The sequence below is a fragment of the Mytilus californianus genome, unplaced genomic scaffold, assembly GCF_021869535.1.
Source record: "Mytilus californianus isolate M0D057914Y unplaced genomic scaffold, xbMytCali1.0.p SCAF_11, whole genome shotgun sequence".
Classification (NCBI taxonomy): Eukaryota; Metazoa; Mollusca; class Bivalvia; order Mytilida; family Mytilidae; genus Mytilus; species Mytilus californianus.
Genome location: NW_026262593.1, coordinates 29156412 through 29180158, shown reverse-complemented (window position 1 = coordinate 29180158; position 23747 = coordinate 29156412). Strand labels below are relative to the sequence as shown.

Sequence of the window (23747 nt, the reverse complement as noted above, 5' to 3'; positions counted from 1 at the left end):
AGTTATAGTCCGAAAACTGGAAAAGCCCCCTTTTTTTTATGAATAAAACCCTGTAACTTGGAAACGTAAAATCTAAAATTTATAAAAATCAAAAGGGAGCTCATGTCAATAAATATAAACAATTAACCAAAATTTCTTGCAAGTTGGTGAAAGCATTCTTGAGTTATTGTCCAAAAACTGGAAAATCCCCCTTTTTTTAATGAATAAAACCCCATAACTCGAAAACGTAAAATCTAAAATTTATAAAAAACGAAAGGAGGTCACGTCAATAGATATAAACAATTCACCAAAGTTTTATGCAAATTGGTTCAAGCGTTTTTGAGTTAATGTCCGACATGTTGACGACGGACAGACAGACTGACGGACGGACGGACAGACGGACAATGGTATACCATAATACGTCCCATAAACGGGCTTATAAAAATGGGAACTCTTTTTCCTAAGGGTCCTTCATTTCCTAACTGCCTACAATAAATTGAAACTCAATTAGACAAACCACTGAAATCACATTCAGTACGAAGCATAAAACGTAGATGAAAATGACCCAATTTTTTGGAGGCTGAAATACTTTACATGTTTTCTTACACCAAGTTATAACATTGTATGTCACTTAAAGTCTTTGATCTGAACTTACATGTAAAAGATCAGTCAAAGAAGCATTACAAAATGTAAAAGTACTAAATCTAAAAATCAAATCCCTACAAAATGTGTTTAACATTATCTTTGACAGCAACAAATGCAAAATATTCTAATTAATTCACAAATCATATTGTACAAGCATACAATGTTTGTTCATTTGTAATTGTGATTGTTAAATGATGGACATCAATTAATGAGAGAAAATCGTTGTCATTTAAAGAAACTCAGCATGAAATAATGCAATCAAAATTCAAAAATGAAAATGCATGTCTTTTTTGTTTTAGTGAAATCAATCCTGGCACAATTTTCTCAATCATGAAAGTATCGCAAAAATTTTAGAAATTACAATATATTTCTGTGATTTTGTAATATCATTATTACCGATGGTTTGTTTTGGGTACCTACGACACAATGTTCTTGCCAGGTCTTACAGCATCATTTGTATGGTTCCATGGTGCTATCTGAATACATTTTACAAACTTGAGAGAAAAAAAGAATATTCTTATAAACATCATCATAATTGTGAGAAATGAAACAACTCCATCATATATTTGAATGGATACTACATAATTATCTAACATAAATCTTGTCAAAACAAAATCAATGATATAATTCCTGTCATATTCAGTTCTACTAATGAATGCCAGAGCAAAAATGTTCATGCCATGAAAACATAAAAAAATAAAGGAAAAGTGACACTTACTTACTAGTCAATGATGTTAACCTACCTTGTCAAAGAGTCAAGTATCACATTATGTCCTGTTAAAGTATTGATTTCCTGGACAACCCCTTATAACAATATTGATAAATACTTCATAATGAAATTTGATCCCAATGAAGTGTACTCACTGTTCTAACAATTATGTAACATTGTAAATAAATTGCTTTTGAACAGCAAATTTGAATTTCAAATTATCTAAATTTATGTTTCATAAGTGCACTTTTGGATAATTGAAACCTTGATAGAACTGGTAAGATTTATTCAATCAAGACTAACATTCTGTTATCCTTGTATTTTAGTTTGTTCATGTCTACATAAAACTCATTAAAATATTAAGAGATAGGGTAATGAAAGGCAAAATTACACCGTTGTTCACAGGAATACTTCATCAGATAAGCACAATTAAGTAACACCAGTGAGTTATGGAATCATTTTTCTTCCCACTGGATAGCTGAACTAAAGAACCAATCTGTACACACTAATCTATTACAAAGTAAACCAATAAATATAATGTAAAGACCAAAGAACCAATCTGTACACACTAATCTATTACAAAGTAAAACAATAAATGTAATGTAAAGACCAAAGATTAACTAATCTGTACACACTAATATATTACAAAGTAAAACAATAAATATAATGTGAAGACCAAAGAACCAGTCTGTACACACCAAAATAAGAAAGCAAACTTTGACTGATTGATTGTTGGTTACTTAATGTTTAGTGGCACATATTGCATGCTTATCAATGATGAGCAAACTTTGAATATAGAATCATACAGAAGACTGGGCAAACAGAACCACAAATTAGGCTAAACATAGAGAAATAAAACATTGAAATATAGACACAAAGCAGGCTGGACATACAAAACTAAGAGAAATTAAGCAAATAGAATCATGGAAGTGAGTGTACTTGTGTAGACAGGACATATAATATACAATGTAGCAACCTGACAAGTATATTTGTAATAAAATGACACTGGACCTAATGAAAGATTTTATAAAAGCAGCAGATAAACAAAATTGTAACTAAGTACAGCAGAGAAAAGTATTTTCTATCCTAATTTAACTCTGAAAACATAGGAACACTGATAGTGTTGCTGTCTCAAAAAAAAACTGATAAATGAATTTGATGGGAATTAAGTTTAAATGTATTTCCAACATTTGCCGTGTACATGTACATGTACTTTGGACATACAGTAATTATACATGTCGATTGAAGTTACTGACTTGTTTTGTCATGGACCAAATCTTGTCAGTCTTAGACTGAAATATATTTTGTTGGAAATTTGGTCCAATGACCTACATGTAGCATACCATATAATGTGATGTTATTTTGTGACTAAAGAGGAACTGTGGTCCATTTAAACCAGACACTAAGTTTAATTGTATATGAAAACTTGTAATTTCTTACCAGGTGAGAATCATTTGCCTCCAAAGCACACCTTTCTATTTCACATTGCATGGTTATTCAAATGTTTAAAAAACTAGGCCATGCTTTGAACTTCCATATTTTCTTAGCAGTGAGTGAAATGTTTATTTACATTTTGAAAATAAAAATATCAACAGCCACAGGAAACTAACTGTTTTCATATGCTTAATTGCATTTTTTAGCATTTATTTATAAATAGAAACATTAAGTTGTTCAAAGTTCAGTGTGCAGTGCTCCTGTAAATAAACAAACGATGAATAGAGTAGTTTACTTCTAGAAACGTTACTGACATACAAAGATAAGAGTACACGGCTTACTCAGGGCATTAGCCCATAATATTCATAAATATATGTGTTTGTGCCAATGGGTTGCAGGCTCAATTATATACTCTTTTTTAATACAAAATACAGCAATTCAATTAAACAATAAATGGAAAATGTGTCCATGGGATACAGATTATGCATCCACTTGCATATAATGTTATAAAGAGGCACAAGTCAAGAACAGTAAAAGTGATGCTATCCAAATATGAACTTGATCTGTGTTTTGTGGTAATAAGCATTGTGTATATTTTTCATAACAATTGGTTAAGGCAAACTAAAGTTAGAGAACGGAAACCAATTTTGGGATGTATGTACAGACAGACAATTGCAAGGGAAACATGTAATGCCCCCTCTGGTGACAGCGGGCATACAATGTATATTGTACATTGACTGTAATCACATTTCACATTTAAGACTCCCTTAGTTTCCTTGAAGACTTCTTGTACATTTGTGTACATACAGATACATGTAAAAGTGTAACTCAGTGTAAATCAAGGAAACTTGTAAATAAATGTAGATCTTTGTTATTTTTCCGAGAAAATGCTGTTATTTTCTAATATTGTCTAACAGAACAGGTATAAAAGAGGGACGAAAGATACCAGAGGGACAGTCAAACTCATAGATTGAAAACAAACTGACAACGCCATGGCCAAAAATAAAAAGACAGAAATAATAGTACAGATGACACAACATAGAAAACTAAAGACTAAGCAACACAAACCCCACCAAAAACTGGGGGTGATCTCAGGTGCTCCGGAAGGGTAAGCAGATCCTGCTCCACATGTGGCACCAGTCGTGTTGCTTATGTTATTACAAATCTGGTAAATAGTCTAATTCCTAATTGGTATAAATTGCATGACAGTGTGTTGTTATTCTGTTTCACAAAGTAATTCATACTTCACATTGTCATATATATTACTTCACATATATATTACTTCACATTGTCATATATAAATTACTTTTAATCATTAATCTGATACTATGTCATGTATGTTGGAGGTATATGTAAAAGTTAAACAAAGTTAAACAATATCATGAAAACCAACATTGAGCATAAAAAAGCTTGTAAGCAAATGAAGACAATGAGTGTCAACATAAAATATCTATTACATGTAGGTGGTATTTGAGGGTATACATGTAGAAGCAACACAGAATTCAGTGATACAACAGACTTTTACCTTGTAATTATCCATTCTAATTCCTATCATTCTTCACCTAAAATAATAATAACATGTACTGACGTCCAAAACATGTAGGAAACAGTTTACATGTAGTACATGTATATCAGTATACCATATGTTATAAGAAAGTTTGCATTAAATACATATATATCTAAAGCCAGCTACAAACACTTTTTTGAAGAGTTACATTTTGTTAACAGTGAATCATGAAAAACAAGAATGTGTCCATAGTACACGGATTGTCCATAGTACCTGATTGTCCATAGTACACGGATGCCCCACTCCCATCAACATTTTCTATGTTCAGTGGACTGTGAAATTGGGGTCAAAACTCTAATTTGGCATAAAAATTAGAAAGGTCATATCATAGGGAACATGTCTACTAAGTTTCAAGTTGATTGGACTTCAACTTCATCAAAAACTACCTTGACCAAAACTTTAACCTGAAGCGGGACAGACGGACAGACCAACAGACGCACAGACCGACAAAACATAATGCCCATAAATCGGGCAGTAAAAATAACTGACAAGACTTGAACGCAAGTTTCAAAACTGTTTAATGTATAAATGGCACAATACCATTCAAATACAAAAGAATAGAAACTGATCTTAAAAGGCATTAGCTTCCAAATTCCATGTCCAACGAATTGACTCAAAACTCACAAATTAAAATAACATTCTAAGACACATATTAGAAACTTTCTTGTATAAAAGTTCCATAGGATACAATAAACAAGCCTGAAATTGTAAAAAAAAAAACATTTTGGGACTGGACACCATCTAAATTATTATTGCCCCAGAGGATAACTGATAGCAGATGAGTCATGACCCTGATCATATAAATAATGTCCATCACTGATTCACCTGTTACCTACATATACATGTATTTATAAAGAAGCCACAATCTTATTGTTAAAAGTTTTATGTAATGTTGGATCTGCATTTCGATTAATATCCAGTGACTGATTTAACAGAATTGAAGTGTACATTAGAATAGCAGTGTTAATTTTTCTATATTTTTATATGATGATGAGAAAACTTTTCAGTGTTTTATACTTCAAACATGAAGAATGTACTCTTTATAACGATTGATATAGTTTGGTTGTGGTCTGTGGTGGTTTGGTACTACATATACTAGATATCTCAAAATGAGTAGAACATATACTAGATATCTCAACATGAGTAGAACATATACTAGATATCTCAACACGAGTAGAACATATACTAGATATCTCTACACGAGTAGAACATATACTAGATATCTCAACATGAGTAGAACATATACTAGATATCTCAACACGAGTAGAACATATACTAGATATCTCAACACGAGTAGAACATATACTAGATATCTCAACACGAGTAGAACATATACTAGATATCTCAACACGAGTAGAACATATACTAGATATCTCAACACGAGTAGAACATGTACTAGATATCTCAACACGAGTAGAACATGTACTAGATATCTCAACACGAGTAGAACATATACTAGATATCTCAACACGAGTAGAACATATACTAGATATCTCAACATGAGTAGAACATATACTAGATATCTCAACATGAGTAGAACATTTAAGTCCTGGTCAGAATTTGTGTTTATGTTAGTTGATTTAGGAATATTTGAACAATTATGCGACAGGCTAAAAACATAATGATCTGTTTACACGTACATCAGGGATGGGCACGATTACTGACAAATGTAATCGATTAATAATCGATTACTTGAAGGATTTTTGTGTAATCGATTAATAATTGATTACTGATTTTTGTATGTAATCGATTGCAATCGATTACTTTAGCAAAAGTAATTACATTACTTTTTGATTACTGTCAATTACATGCTACAAAATTACAAATTAAATAAAGTAAGTTAAACACAAAGTCAATTATGTTGTTCAATGTATGTATAGTGGAAAATTTAAACTTTACAAAAATAGCATTTAAAGCATTGTTTCCAAATTTTATGTTGACAGTTGTTTTCTAGATGGAAGCTCTTACTGTCTAAGGATCCGAAATATTCAAAAATTCTAGAAATTTTGGTTTTCAATATGAATGATTGGTGATAAAGTTCTTGCAATGGCATCACATTGCATCAATCACTTCTTTATATTTTAGGTTATAACTCCATATTTTTGCAATTTTTTGCTGTCATACTGACTAAAGTTAAGTTTTTAGTTTTTACTCATTATTAACAGCTATATCTGAATATAGTTCATTACAATGTTGAAAGTTTACTCTGAAAAAAAACTATAAAAAAGTAGAATAATTAATTAGTTCAGCTAATTTTAAAGATGAAAATTTATGATTTGTAATTACATGCATGAATTAATCCTTTTGTTTTGACAACCTCCCTAATTACAGGCTATAATACTGCCAATGGAGTACAATTATAACCTGGGGCAATATAATGTAAATCTCCTCTTAATTAGACATAATTGAAATCAAAACAAAGTCTTCATCTTATTGATTAGAAGTCTTTGTTCATCTGAATAGTAAAGACAAGAAGTTTGTTGAGAATTTTGTATCCTCATTTCAAAATTATAAACAATTTATATTTTTTGTGCAAAAATTGGATACATGTATCTCTATTTCTGAACAAGAATTTTAATGCATAGCCATTGGTTCATTGTCAAAAGGATTTCGTGTGCTTTGTAATTTTTATGTCATAACATTATAATGAATCAAATGTTTATCTATTCTAAGCTAAAATTCCAACTATTATTGAAAATTATGCTTTAAGGAATTTTAATACAAATAAGCTTACTACTAAAAGAGGAGGAGGCGCATGCGTCAAGTCTAGATCAGCTGTTCTGAGCTCAGAGAAAAATTCTCGAATTTCATTGTTTAATTGATCATTTTTCACAATTTGAACCGAATAGAACACTTAGAAGTATTTCTATTTTTGATTTCATAGCTCAGTCTTACAAAAAAAATACATTTTGACTATTTGTAGAATATCAAAGTGTCCTCAAAATTTACCGCCGAAATTGTCACATGATTTGTTGTTTATAATTGTGTTTTCATTGACTTCCGGTGTAAACAAAAACAGTCCACAGACTGACCCATCATCATTTTTTTGACACCTTGCACTGAAATATCATAGTTGCACACTAACATTGCTCATTATTCTATCATCCGAGCCCTAGGTCAGCAATAGGGACAGAAGATAACTTTTCATCGGCCCATAACACTACAAAGCCCGAGTCCAGAGCACCGGTCCAGGTCCATCACATACCGGTAAGTCACTTGTATTACACCATGAACATGTTGACAATCTTGTACTACTTTGTTATTATAGTTACTATATTTATAGAAAAAAAACATCCAAATGTAGTTGAAAATGAGAAAATACTAAATGTAAACGTGTGTTCAATTTCGACCAACGGCATTAACAGAAACACTGCTATGACGCATATGAATACAGTCACCTGTGTAGTTATTGAGAACCTACATAATCAGTTTCATTGTAGTTTATCATTCATGTTTGAAATAACATCCAATCTTAAATACCTTCATAACATGCATGTTTATCTTAGTATTCAGAACACCATATACAAGATGGCAAAGCAAGATCCTAGATGGACAAAATTAAAACCATCTAAAACGCTCTTATTTTTCCTCTTACTCATGATCGTAAAGTCAAATGATATTCAGACAAATCCTGGCCCTAGTAACGACAGCACAAAATATTTATGTGGTACTTGTGATCAGTCAGTAAACTGGGACCACAAAGGCATTGTATGTGAGACATGTGATCAGTGGTTTCATATCAATTGCCAAGGTATCCACTCAAAAAGTTGCGAAGATCTTAATGACAGCATGATAAGCTGGCACTGCATTATCTGTGACAAACCAAACTACAGCACGGTACTTTTTGATCTACATAGTCTTGACTCACCGAATCCATTTTCAAGCCTTTATATTGGTGACATCAATCACTCAAATTCTCCATCAAGTCCAGATTATCAGAATCAAAACATCAAGCCACTTCATGCATCTACACCCATACGTAAAAAAACTCGGGTGTCATCCTTTAAAAAGCCTTTGAGAGTACTTAATATCAACTTTCAGTCAATTAAAAACAAGCAACACCTAGTAAATAACATCATTGACAGCACAAAGCCTGACATAATATTTGGCACAGAAACTTGGCTAAACCCAAAAATAAAAGATGTCGAAATATTTCCTGACAATTTCAAATTGTACAGAAATGACAGAAAGAAGACAGAAACAGACAAAGAAGGGGATGGTGTTCTTATAGCTATAAAGAAAGAACTTATTAGCTCTGAGGTATATGAGCTTGCACCCCCGGACAAAACAGAAATGGTCTGGGCAAAAGTAGACATTGTTGGTTCGAAAACATTGTACTTAAGCTCTTTCTACAATCCAAAAACATCTGACGAAACTAGTCTCAAAAACTTTGACTTAATGATAAGAAAAGCAACACAAATAAAAAATTCCACGCTTATTATAGGGGGAGACTTTTTATAAAATCTTCCTGGTTGGGATTGGAACAACAGATCACTAAAACCAAACACTAATTACCCACACCTTCATTACTTCTTTGGCAACTCACTTGACGACACATGTCTCACCCAAATTGTTGATGTCCCTACACGTAAAGACAATATTCTTGATCTGATAATTACAAACTTACCAAACCAAGTACAGCGTGTTGAAGTTATTCCCGGCCTATCTGATCATGATATTGTGTTTGCTGAATTTGCAATAGCTTCATCAAAACTTAAACAAAAGCCTAGAATAATTCCATTATATAAAAAAGCAAATTGGAGCACAATTAAACAAGAAATAAACACTTCATATAAACATCTCTTTGAAAACCAGCAACATCTTTGTGTAAATGAAATGTGGAACTGTTTTAAAGCAACAATAATAAAAGCAGTGAAAGATCATATCCCACATAAAACAGCAAAAACAAAGGACGGTCACCCATAGATCACAATGGAAACAAAACGGCTCATTAGAAAAAGAGATAGACTTTATAAAAAATCAAAAAAATCCGGGAATGCATCTCTTACTAAAAAATACAAAGAGGTTAAACACCAGGTACAGAAATGTATACAAAAATCATTACTGGGAATACATTGAAAGCATCATATTACCACCACAAGATGGAACAAATTTTGGCACTATGAAAAAATTTTATAGTGGTATTACTGAAATTAAACAAGATGGCAAACTCTTAACTGATCCACTACAAAAAGCTGGGGCACTTAACGCACAATTCCAGTCTGTATTCACACCAGCATCAAATATCTCCCATAAAGAATTTGTCAAACAGTGTAACATGCCACAGAATACTCTTTTTCCACCAATAACAAAATTAATCATAAAAACAGAAGGTATACAAAAACTTTTACATAACTTAAATCCTAACAAAGCAGCAGGACCAGACGAAATTAAACCAAGATTTTTAAAAGAACTTTCACATGAAATTGCACCAATACTTACCATTATCTTTGAGAAGTCAGTTAAAACAGGTGTTGTTCCAGATGACTGGAAAACTGCCCATGTCTCTCCTGTATACAAAAAAGGCCAAAAATATAACCCTGAAAACTACCGCCCTATATCTCTCACATGTATTTGTTGCAAACTTTTAGAACACATAGTAGTTAAACACATCATGACACATGCAGATAATCACAACATTTTATATCCCCTACAGCATGGATTTCGCAGAGGTCGATCCTGCGAAACACAACTACTTGAATTTAAAGATGATGTCTCACCGTCTTAACATGGAAAACGGTAAACAAACAGATATTTTGGTCATGGATTTTTCTAAAGCATTCGATAAAGTTTCACATTCTCTTCTAACTAATAAGCTTCACCATTACGGGATACAGGGGGAATTAAATTACTGGATACAAAATTTTCTAAGCAATCGTAAACAGGCAGTAGTTCTAGAGGGGGAAAAATCTGAGTATGTTGCAGTTGAGTCAGGGGTTCCACAGGGGTCAGTTCTTGGACCAAGTCTCTTCCTGTATTATATTAACGACATTCCAACTGTTCTTACATCTACAGTACGTTTATTTGCAGATGACACAATAGTGTATTTGGCTATAAAATCAAATTCCGAAGCATCCACATTACAAAAAGATCTTGACAAACTGGCATCGTGGGAAACTATGTGGAAAATGGCATTCCACCCAGATAAGTGAAATGTAATTTCAGTCACCAGAAATAAAAAACCAATCAAATTTAACTACACATTACACAATCACTCATTAGAACATGTAACAACAGCAAAATATCTGGGAGTTACCATCAGTTCCAACCTTAAATGGGATGTGCACATAAACAACATATGCAAGAAAGCTAATAGCACCCTAGGCTTTCTAAGGAGGAACCTGAACATAAGCTCAACATCAATTAAAGAGCAAGCATATAAGTCCCTAGTAAGACCATCACTAGAGTATGCTTGCTCTGTTTGGGATCCATACTTACAACAAGACATAGATAGCATTGAAAAAGTTCAAAGGAGGGCCAACAAATACAGAAACACCTCAAGCGTTGGTTACATGTTACAACATCTTGAATGGCGCAGCCTCTCTGACAGAAGGAAAGACTCAAGATTGGTAATGCTTTATAAAATTGAACACGAAAAGGTTGCAATACCTAAAAATAATAAATTAATCCCACAAAAAAGACAAACAAGACATTCAAATTCGAACAGCTTCCAAATTCCATCCTGCAAAACACAGTACAGAAAAGAATCCTATTTTCCAAGAACTATTACCGACTGGAACAAACTACCGGACAACATTGTAAATTGCACTTCAGTAGACTCTTTCAAATCTTCAATTTCAAAGCATCAATATTAACTCAACTATTACATCATACTTAATTATACAAAGCATTTTTTAATTTTTTCGTATTTTTTAAAGATTGTATATATATCAATCTATGTCTTGTTGTAAGTTTCCTCCTGTGACATAATCTAGATCTTCAATTTGTTGAAGGCGGTCACTATATGGTAGAGGTAGAAGTACTGCAATATAGTTCAGATTTTAACTTAAGACTTATTTCTTATTTAAATCTATTTTCTTATTTTTATATAAAAGGTCTTAAATTATTGACCAGCAAGAAAAGTCATTTGTTTCAAAAGCTAGATATACAGTATAATTTGATAGATCTGGTTGAAGCAGCTGGAGCCAATAGATAGAAACAAGGCATTTGATAAACTCTTAAAGGGAAAATTCGTGATTTTTTACTTTTCATCTTATTATGTTCATAATACAATAAAAAACATATTCATCAAGTTTTATCTGGATATGAACACTAATAAAGAAGAAAATTGGGAATTAATAATTTAATTTATTCGAACTTCCTGACTTATGTGACGTAGTTTAAGTCTTTTTGCATGCCGGGAGTGAATAAATCTCATTGTAAGTCTTGTTCGTTAATCATCTAATAACGCGATTTAAAGCGCATCGACAACTTTTGGTGTAGCTATTAACCAACTAATAATTGAGAAAGTAAAGTGATCTGCCGTGCATCTTTTAAAATTAAAATGTACGATTTATATTTAAAGGATTTCTGATATGATTATAGTAATAAAAGTAAATCATACAATAGAATATATTTTTTTATGAATTTTTTTCCGACGGATATTTTGAACAAACATATATAACTGATATTGTTTTACAAATGCATGTTTGTATTCTCACCTGAAGGCTTTTACTTCAGTCTATCAAACATTTCACACTAGTACTGTGTAAATACAATGTGTATTGTACTGTGACACTTAGTGACTATCTGTTGAATGCGTGGTTAAATTCAAGGTAATTAAAAGATTAGCATTCTGTAATTCTATTCTTTTTATCTTCACTCAGTGAATTTTAGCCAACACGGTTCACCGTTACAGGTGTGAACAACATTTCGTATGAATGATAAAAACATTAATTATTTGGGGAGGAATATGGTGGCAAAATACCTGAATCGCCGTTATATATATCTTTTATATTTTGCGTAAGCTTAATTTTATAATAGATAGGTGAGTATTTTGTTGTAACATCGAAATTCTGTATTACTTTCAATTAAATAATTTTATAAATAAAAATGGCCCACGAAAACGAGCGTATAAACCAAACACTGTACTTACTTTTTTCAAATTATCATGGGTATTAAGCTTGAATATTTCAATGTTTAGCGAAAATTATCGTGGTTACATGATTGATATAGCTTGGTCCGTCCACAGCGATCTACATTTACCTAATCGGGAATGCCCTTATTAAAATATTTAAAATCTCACAACGTATACATACTTTAGCTATTTGACCAACGAGGTTTAAAAAAAATATCAGAATCAATATAACGTCAACTTTCCTTTTTTGAATGGAGACGGACCGGCGGAATCAATTTTCAATGTGCTTTATATCTTGTACCTTTGAAAGACTTATCATTCATTCATAAACCCACTCTATACCAGATACATATATGTCAGTCTTAACTGACAAGAATACACCTCAAGCGGACAAGCAGTATATTCTTTAAATTTCTGTGATTTGATACGAAGAAAGAAAAAAATCCCGAAATTAATTTGATACTTTGATACTCCATATTTTTCCTGGAAAATAGTCACATCCTCGTTTGGTCTGAAAATAAGATAAGAACTTGGCATACAGAACATGCAGATGTGTGAATGTCATAAAACCTTGTTATCAGAAACCAATGTGAACCTGTATACGTAAGACCTCATGGGACGTCACCTAACCACATACAGGTGATATACAAGTAGCTTTGTTATACCCGGAAATGTCAAGGTAAATCACTACCGATACAGAATGTACCAATGCAAAGAAAATTCTGATGATTGTGAAGCGTGACCATTCATGATTTTAGAGGAGTCTTAGGTGGAAATTGCCGGTACGATTTAAATTCTGACTAGATTTTTTCTCTCAATTTAAATCACTGAACTAAAAAAAAAAGAAACCTACGTCCAAGATCAGAATTATTCATGTAAATTCATAAATACAACGTTCTTATTTTGTAACTTTCAATATACTTTACCTCCAACCACCGCCCCCCTCCCAACCTGGGAACAGTATATCTAACATTACAATGTTTGTGTACCTGCCCAAATAAAAAAAAAAAAAAAAAAAAAGAAGTAAAAAGAAAGAGATGAACGGTAAGTCACATCAGATTCAAATATTTATATGGTTGATTGTCGTTAACTAGAGATGTATAGTTACATGTCTCTGCGTTAACTTATAAGAATGACAGGAAAGTATATACTTGAAATAGATTTATGATGAATAATATGCAACTGCGGCACCTCTTTTTGTCAAAGTGTACATGCATGTATTTTAATGACTGTCCGTTATTTCGATTAAGAATGACAATTGTACGTGAAATTCTATAGTTGCCAGTGAGACTTTCTTTTACCAGATATGCGACTTTTCGTATTTATATTTTCTCTCATATTACTCTCATTTAATGTTTTATGCATAAGTGCAATATTTGGGAATAGTTTATTCCCCCCGCAAGCCAACTAAATAAATTAATCAACCATCTAGCTAATCAGACGTTAATACAAATACTATCAGTCTATCCGGAGTGAAGTTTCTTTATTTCTTCAAATAGATTTTTTGGGGGATCATTATAGTGTACGTCAAGTGGCATATATATTACATGCATGTCGGAACAGGAAAGTTAGCATAATGTACTTTTAGAACCATGTTCACATCATTATACATTATACTCATCAATTGTGGTGATGACGAATTTCTTTAACTGTTCGAGAACAATCTAAATGAAATATAAATCTGTGATTTTACTATGTCCATAACTTCGATGAACCAAAACAAGTAAGATATCAACCTGTATTTAAATCAAATTGGTTCTGGATGTTTCTCTGTTATATTCAAAAACATGTATATATTTTTAATTGCGACTATCTATAGTTCCGTAACTTTCTATCTAGGCGTATTAACCAATGATCGACAAGTGCGTACATTTTTGTTAAATCAATATTTGTATGTTTCAAAATGTCCATCATTATTGACAACGAGTATATACTTACATTTCCACAATTTACCCTTGGAAAAATTTTATCAAATCTTTTTTTGGAATTATTTAGATTTTCATAAATATCATTCTTTACACCAGAAATGTTATTTATAAACAAGCGTATGTGTTTAGTAATGACTAGTATATCACTATCGGACACGCAAGACAAAGATGTATATTACACCTGATAGTTTCAAAATGGAAAGTTACAAGTTATCGGCCGTGTACACTGATCAATACCCTAGCTTAGAAATGAAGGGATGCATGAACTTGCTTTATGTAATTGTGTAATAAGAGTTTTTAAGGCTGACAGGAAATCGCATGAATACCTGGACGTGTCACCTCACAATACCTCTGGGAATAATTCCTTTAGCCATGCTGGTGATCAGATAAGGGAAGGTCTGAATTTATTTAAATAATTAGATATAAGAAAATGTGGTATGAGTGCTAATGAGACAACTCTCCATCCAAGTCACAAATTGTCAATTTATAAAAGTAAACCATTATAGGTCAAAGTACGGTCTTCAACACTTGGTTTATTACATAAAAGTTTATTACATAAAAGAATTATGAACAAATTAGATTTTCGAAAACAATTATACACGGGACACTTATTTATGACTTTGAACTTTGACTTTTTAACTAATTCCCATATAAATTTCTTGCTTCAAAACTTAGTAAAAACAAGGATTTGTATAGTAACAAATACAAATCCTTGGTAAAAAAAACAAGTTTAAATACGACAGACCATAGTTATTTAAAAAAAATAATTACATTTTCCGTATCATGTTAGTTAGGAAAGGTTGCACAACCATGTCTATTATAATCATTTTTGTTACCCGGGAAACTGTTTATGCTTTTCTTGTCGGATAAAACAACTGTACGCTTGACAAGATATCGACACGCAATTACGACTACGTTAGGTTACTGCTGGTTTTGGTCCTTTGTGGTTTATAGATATATCGTGGTTTCTAAACCGAGAAGATGTCAAAATGGCCGCATGCAGAGAATTGATACTCTAAATTTAAAATCGATGGTGATCTCTTATATAGCAGAATAAAACTTTAATATTTATGAATTTGTGCTTTTTTATACAGAATGAACATAATATCAATTTTTCATTTTTTTGCGAAGTTTCCCTTTAAGTCATATCAATACATTCTATTTTTATCTGTACTATAAAGTGATGAATACATACATACTTTCATATAAAATAGATTATATTTCATCAAGCTATTTTACCAAAGTAATCGAAATGTAATCGAAAAGTAATCGATGATTACATCATAATTTTTGCTGTAATCGATTAAATTACGATTACATGTAATCGAAAATATCTTTGATTACAGATTACTGTCGATCACTGGAAAAAATGTAATCAATTACAATCGATTACGATTACAGATTACGATTACCCCATCCCTGAAGTACATAGTCCAGTTTTCGAGCTCAACCACAGGCCCAACAGCCCAGTCTTGTAAAAATGCTGTCGGGCCTGTAAATATTATCTCTACAAGCCAATAGAATCTAACTAAAATTTTCGTAAAATTCAGCTTCGGGCCTGTAGATTTAAAAGTTTATCGTGACGACTGTCATACAATTTTTATTATCATTCTTCCTGATTCAGGGTGGTACGTGCTCGAGATTGGAAGGTGCTAACAAGACACACATATAATGATAGATACTGATGAATTGTTATAATCTTCGTCCTTTGTGCTCACCCAACGGCTCTAAATGATATACACACAAATGGAGCAAGTTAGTTTAATGATAAAAGAATAGTACAGTTTGAAAAAATGATGTTTGTACCACACTGACTTCAATGGAAGTTTGAGTAAACAACGATGTGGAATTAGTATCACAATTATCTGAGGCAAAAATAAGGTCAATCAAATGTTCTCATTTTGGCCTCAAATTATGAATTTAAATTTCTGTTTTGTTTTTTTTTTGTTTTTTTTTTTTAAAAAAACAAGTCTTAAGGATGCTGACATTTCAAGCAAGTCTAGAAAGTCGCTCTAATGATTATTTTTGAGAAAAAAATTTTAGCTGTCAAAAATATGGCGGTGTAGTGTTGTTTCCCTGAGGCCAAAAAAAATATGTCTGTTTACGGCTACCCGACCGACCCTACTTTTGAGCATTGACCCTAAGTCATTTTATGCCCATGGCCATTGTAAGGTGAAAAATAAAAAGAACTCCGGTCAAAAGCGGTTAGAGTTGCCAATAAAATAAATTAATTGCCTGATACATCTAAATGTTCACAATCGTGAATATGACAGCTGTTTTTAGAAACTTGTGACTCGTGTGATGAAATAAACACCTTGCAGCCATTTATTTTCCAACCAATAACCAAGGGAAATAATCCAATCATTAAAATATGGGTGAACTCGGCCCATGGACAACTCGGACTGCACGTTTCAAAATCATGTCGCAAAAATTAAAAAAATTAAATAAAATAGAAATACCGACCTACATGTACCTTCCCTATTGTTTTTTCAATGTATCCTTAAACAGACATTTTTTTTTTAGCCTGAGCATACATGTAAGCATAAACAGAATAACCTTCAGCTCCAGAGTTTTTATTTATACATGACGTCAATACAACATGTACAACAAGATCATTCATGAAATTCAGTACATTGTAGAAGTTTTTTTTATATAAATATTATACTTTTTTTAAAACTTGAATGCATTGGATTTACATGGGGCAGCTGATGGAGGGAGGGCAATAATTTGTAACATTTGTGAGTCTGCTGCTACACTGTACATTGTTGTTTAGGCCTACACCATTTAATTTAAAACATTTTTTTTCTAAAGTACATGTATCTTCAGCTGCAACACCTTAATCAAAGTGCTGGATAGCACATGTGGAAAGTTTGCAACAGTAGATGTGTATTATTTCAAATAGGTTGTAGATGTGTAGATTGTGTGATTAACGTTTTTTTCTGACTTTTAAAGAAATTACTTAATACAAGAAATAATTGTAACAGGATGCTCAGCCAGCTGTTACTAAGTCTCCCAAACAAAGTTCCCATAATCAGTCATTCCCATGGTCGCCTGACATTGGGCTTTGGTGTCCCATACAATATAAAATTGAGAATGGAAATGGGGAATATGTCAAAGAGACAACAACCCAAGAATATATATATGGTTTAGGGGTGGGGATCTCGACCGTTTACAAGTTCTCAAACAGGAAGGGGGTAGAGGTGACCCCAGGGGACTCACCTTTTATTTCTTTTGACTTGTATTTTTGTCCCATACATGAATATATATGGTTAATGGGTGGGGATCTCTACCGTTTACAAGTTCTCAAACAGAAGGGGTGGGGTCCAGGGACTCAATCTATATTTGATTTGTTTTATTGTCATATGATCATTATTGAAGACTGCACGTGTCTATCACTGTTTTCAAGTTATAGTCATTTGAAAATTACAAAAAATTAAATCCTTAAGGGTTCTATACTAGTAAATCCCTCCCTTTTGTAGGCCCTTCAAAATACCCCTAAATAGACCCCAAGAAGAAAATAATAAGAACTGAGCAAAAACAATAAGTCTCAATACTTTGTTTGGGAGACTTAATAACAAATAGTATACATGTATATATGAATTTTGTTATAGTCCGATTTTGTGAGGCCGAACACCTAATAGGCAGAGTTTGTTACGTTATAGTCCGAGTCTGTTGTGGGCCGAGATGAGATACCAGGATACTTTCGATACACTCTGGCTTTTGCGTCTTTAACAAACATTTGTAAAAATCGTAGTAAAATAGCGTCGAAAAATGTTCATTCATGAAATATTTTAACCACAGTATTTATTTTCTCTTCAACAGGAGGGCGGGAGGAAACCCCTGAAACCAGGATTAGAGGCACACATATATGGATCTCACACATGTCTGAGGAATACCGATAAAAGCATAACTTAGAAACTGCTGTCTAGTGTAGATGTGCAGTGTTCTCCCCAGGCCCTTAAAGGACCGCGGGCCCGCGATGTATAATTTTTTACCGTGGTGGTATCGTTCTTACCGCGATGTATAATTTTTTTCTGTGGTGCTAAAATTTTCAGTTAAAAAATAGTTAATCGGTAAAGTTTTAAACGACTTGTTAAATCTTTTCCGTGCGGTATAAAATTCCAGGTGAAATTTGACCAGTTCAAACCAGTTCAACACAGATTGTTTACATCACGTGATTGATTTACCTTATGAGGTTAACCTTGTTGATTGGATTTAATCGATGTAATTAACACTTGTAACATGATTCTTTAATGTTTTAATTTATAAGAGTTCATAACTTTATGCAATGTTCTCCCTAGATATTTCATATAGCATCCTGGTCAACAGGAAAATTTGAAATACCATCTTGTTTCTAAAAATTATAGCATCACATCCATAACACACTCTATAAGACAATCAAGTCAGATAGCATCACATTCAAGAAATATAGCATCACATGACCATGATGCTAAAAGGCCCAGGGGAGAACACTGACTTTATGATCACAGATAACTATTTTATGGCTTCACTCACCACCCAAGCACTGACCTGTGACAAGTCGGCAAATACTTTGTAAACAAACAGTGTCTTGACCCGATAGGTACATTTTTTGTACATCATAAAGGTGGCTCATTACATATAATTGACAATTATACATTTCTCAATTCTTATATTATAGTATTATATGTCTCTGATTAAACCATGGCCAATATTATCTTTAATTATGACATAGCTATTGCATGATAGTTAGGTTTCAAACTGTAGTATCTGTCTGTACATATCACATGACCCAGTTAGTTCACGTAGAATATTCAAGTTTATTTACAATTAATTGCAATCTATTCTACATGTATTTTGGCAGATTCCAAATAAGAAAGTTGAAAAATTCCCAAAATTATGTTTAACAAAATCAACACCAATAAGGTTCTGTTTTGGAATACATTTTATACTTATATAAGTAAACACTTTTTGACAAAAAATTGATCTATTCACATTATATTTTTTAAATAAAGGACACCTTAAAAAAATGTTGCTATCATAACAAAATTGACAGACATTTTGACGGAAAATTCTTATGTTAGCAACACAAACAATCCTGATATCTTCAGTATTTTCAAGGTTTGGATGTTTATCTTGCTTAAATATGAAAGGCAAATTGGAATAAAATATTTCTTAACATCTGCCATGTCTGCACCGATAAAAAAGGAATTGTAATAACTTTAAAAAAGAATTATTTTGGAGTTGCTAACATAAGATTTGACAGACATGAACAATGCTGCTAACATAAGATTTGACAGAAATGAAGTTGTTGCTAACATAAGATTTGACGGACTTTTTTGTTGCTAACATAATATTTGACAGACTTTTTTGTTGCTAACATAATATTTGACGGACTTTTCTGTTGCTAACATAAGATTTGACGGACATTATTGTTGCTAACATAAGATTTGACAGACTAAATAGTGTTGCTAACATAAGATATTGACGGACTTGTTGCTAACATAAGATTGTGCTAACATAAACAAATTTGACAGACAATATATATTTGAGATTTTTAACTAACATTGGAGATCTTATCCTAGTTGAAAGTCATATTTAGAACTCCTGCAAAATAACGCCGCCTGACATTTAACAAGATTTCAACCCAGGACAGATAACTCTTAATTTGTTGCACATCCAAATGTTGCTAACATAAGATGACAAGTTTGACAGAACTTATGTTAGCAACAGATTTGATAAAACTATTGATTGAATAAAGTAAATTGAAAGATCCAAAATGTGTTTGTTTAATGTACATTATGAAATACAATTTTAACAGGCTTATATAAGTACCTACAATGATGTGGCAAGATTTTATGAACATGTTGCTAACATAACATTTATTGACAGACGAGCATCTAATAAGCAAGGTATTTGAAATTGAAAAAAATATATATAACAGATGTTTTTAACAAAAGAAAAGCAAAAGATTTGGAAACAGGGATGTTTGAATAATCAGACTACACTAATAAAAACCATCATACCATTGTCAATTTAAACCATTGTAACACATAAACCTTGTGTCAAAAAATGGGAAGTAATTTCTGTCAAACATTTCACATTTTTCAACTTGTTTTGATCATTTCTACTTTTAATGGAAACAATCATATCCAATAATTGGTTTTCTTGCTTTATTTAACATTACTATTCAATAAAACATTCACATATTATCATTCAAATAACAGTTAGTATTATTTTTATTATATTGTTCTTTTGGACGGAAATTTTCTTTTCTTTATGGAATCTGCCTTTTATAAATAAAATGCATGACTGTACCTTCAAACTGGATATTTATATCATTAATTAATGAATAACAGAAGTAATCTTGCAAATTTTATCCATAAGCACATGTTAAATCTATTTATATCTACGTCCTGTCATTTAGGCGGGAAAATAGGGAGACTAAGTTGTTGACATTGAATATGGTTACTTATAGATCTATAGACCAAAGATAAATTTATAGATTTAGGAAATTTTTTTTAAATGGTTCATGACAAATAAAGATTTAGATTCCAGTGCAGTATTAAGTCTGTATCTATGTTTGATTATTAATTATCACCAAAGACAAGAAAGGTTAATATTTACATGAAATCTACATGATCTATGACAAAATGTTCTAAAATTTATGAAAAATTTCTTTTTATTAAAATCTAAGATAGAAACTGGTTCAAATAATGAAACAATATTGCAATTGTTCGTGTTAATTTCATATCTTCTTGTGACAGGAATCCTTTCACATACATGTACAACAACTTTCTTTCTAGAAACTAGAAAGTTTTTTAAATTGAACATTTTTGTTCTCTTTGGAATGATATTTTATTTTTATTGATTTTGGATTTTATAAAAGATTTAAATACTTTAAATTCAGATGAATATTTTATTATGAATCATAATTTATTTATTTAAAAAATATTAAAGTATACAAACTGTTTTTTGATTTACTTCTTTTTTACCAATAATTTTCTGACTCAATGTCTACATAACACAGTACCACAGTATTAAAACAAAACAAGAGATGTAAAAACTACAGTAACTAGAAATAGAGCTAAGCAACGCGATCCGACACAACTGATTGTATGAAATATTTCACCAAGCTGTCCACACACTTTACCCTGGTGCTATCCAAAAATCCTGGGGAGAACACTGGATGTGTATTGATTTTATTTTCCGCGGAGCGCAGTTCCGCAAAGTAGTGTTTGTGATAGCCACTTTCAAAATGAAGTTGAATTCATTTGAATTATCGATGAACATTCAGTTCATTTTTATTCAAGCTGTAAGCTAATCAAAATAGAAGTAACTCAAAATTTCAAAAGCATCTTCCTAGAATTAGTATTCAAACACTAGTACTACATTATCTAGGAGTAGACATAGTAAGCTAGTCGGTTCAACTTCCGGTTTGAGGACGATGCCTTAGGAAAGTTTATTGCTATAGCAAGCTATAGCAAACTTTCCAAAAACCCTCAGAGTTGAAGCAAGGGTTCTACATGATGCATTGGACTTAAGTCTCCCCATTCTGATCGTACTTGGTTGCAGACTTATACATCTAGCATGACAAACGGACATTCCACTTTGGCAAAGGTTTCTGAAGAGGACAAACGTAACTATAATTCTATCACCCAGTCACCCTTGGAGAATGGAATTAGGAAAAGAGCTAAATTAACACAAACCATAAAAAGGTGTACATGCGTCATGCGCCTCTGAATTTAATTTCTAGAAATAATACTCTTAAGATACATATGTAGTGTAAATTAGTCTCATGAGTAAGGACCCTACTGGAAATAAGTTTTAATAACCTTTGTGGGTCATCCTAAGGTGTTAGGCTACAGTGAAAATCTATTTAATTTAAATTTCACTTATTTAAACTAGTCTGTTCCTATTATCAAAATATCATGACAATTTTCATAATTTTATTTTTTAAATTAAAATTTTTTAGTAAACATGTAAATCATTTTAGTGTCTATAAACTATGTCTAGTGCTATATCTGTGTCATTGTAATATATTGTATCTGTCAAATTCATGCCATTCATGCCTTTTATCTTGAATAAATATATAGAGTATGCAGCATCCGAAACCATTATAATTTTGACTTCAGTCATTTATCGATCTGTTTTACCAGCGTTTGTATTGTCCTAATGAGGATTGATGAGCAATGCACGAATAAGTAAACAGTGAACTTAACTTAAAAGAGCTTGAACACTTACCTTTACCCTCAAACTATGTTATGGGTGGGAGACAAACATTCGATTTTCTTTCACTTCATCTATTTAGCGCCATTGTTTTGATAATGTCAGTGTTTAAATACGAAACAAAGCCGGTAAAGCTGTAAATTCCGGAAAATATCAATGATACATATATGTACATGTATTTATGTTTCATGTTTTAAATGTTGAACAATTAATTCAAAACTTGTCATGTTATTCTTTGTTTAAAACTATTTTTATTTGATTATTTGCATTATTTTAGAAAATTTTGATAGTTATCATTCTGCTTATTCTGTTTAATATTGTTCAAACTCATTTAGCGCCCAACCCGGGTAGTCAATGTCGTTAAACAGTAACAGTTCATCCAGGAACATATATATTGACGTTAGATATACTGTTCCCAGGTTCATCGCGCACTTTATGAACTTGACAACAGTAAAGACGTAACAGCGGCTGTTAGAAGTCAAGTTCTTCAAAGCACACCTTCTTGGGTGTGCTCGACTTTAGTGAATCTGCACGAGGTGTTTTGGGGGGATTCTAAATGCTGTTTAGGACTTTTTGTAAACAGTGAATGCTATCACATGGACAATTAAGTCCGTGGATTTACTGTAAAAATCTTGACCCGATTCGCTACAAAATCCCAATGTTCTATAAAAGCAATGATACAATAAATATTATTGCTGTGAACAAGTTTCCCTTGGTATTATGTTCAAATTGACACGTCTCATTTTTTCTTTGTTCACTTGTTTTGGCATGGTTGCACCTTGAAAACATCGGCCTACAGATGGGGTGGGGTTATAAAATGGCGGTGTTTTCACCTCAAGATTTACTTTGAGTACAGAAAAACCTTTGCGTTTGGAAAAGTTTGAAGGCCTAGATAAAAATCATTGCATTTATGTTTTAGAAACTGATTAAAAACTTATCTGTATTTTGCTGTGCACTTTTTTCGTCTCTCCAGAAGATGATAAATTGATTTTCAATTGATATGGTCCATTCAGACAGTCTTCACATATCCACCAAACGTCGCGTTCTGTAAACCAGTTTCATGTAGAACCCTCTTTTTATATAAAATTTGTTATCATCTGCAAACCGGTTTTAAATACCTATACACATGAGAATTGTTCACACGAGCAAACTAAGAGTACACGTAATTTACATGTACATTACTAAATTGATGAAGTTAAA

The 23747-nt window shown here is 32.1% G+C and overlaps 1 protein-coding gene across 3 annotated transcripts in view; it reads right to left on the bottom strand.

The window, feature by feature from the left end:
• The window catches only part of LOC127719849 (endothelin-converting enzyme homolog), an 87127-nt gene extending 64485 nt beyond the window's left edge, over window positions 1-22642 (bottom strand). Inside the window, exon 1 of one of the 3 annotated variants that reach the window (XM_052226174.1) lies at window positions 22563-22642. Coding sequence is in view for 1 of the 3 variants with exons in the window: in XM_052226172.1 (XP_052082132.1) it covers window positions 2774-2824 (51 nt within the window). In the remaining 2 variants the exon portion in view is untranslated. Of the gene's footprint in view, window positions 1-1367; window positions 1482-2773; window positions 2885-22562 lie in introns of those variants that run through there. The other 2 variants (XM_052226172.1, XM_052226175.1) reach the window with 2 other exon arrangements.
• Window positions 22643-23747: the final 1105 nt, after the last annotated feature.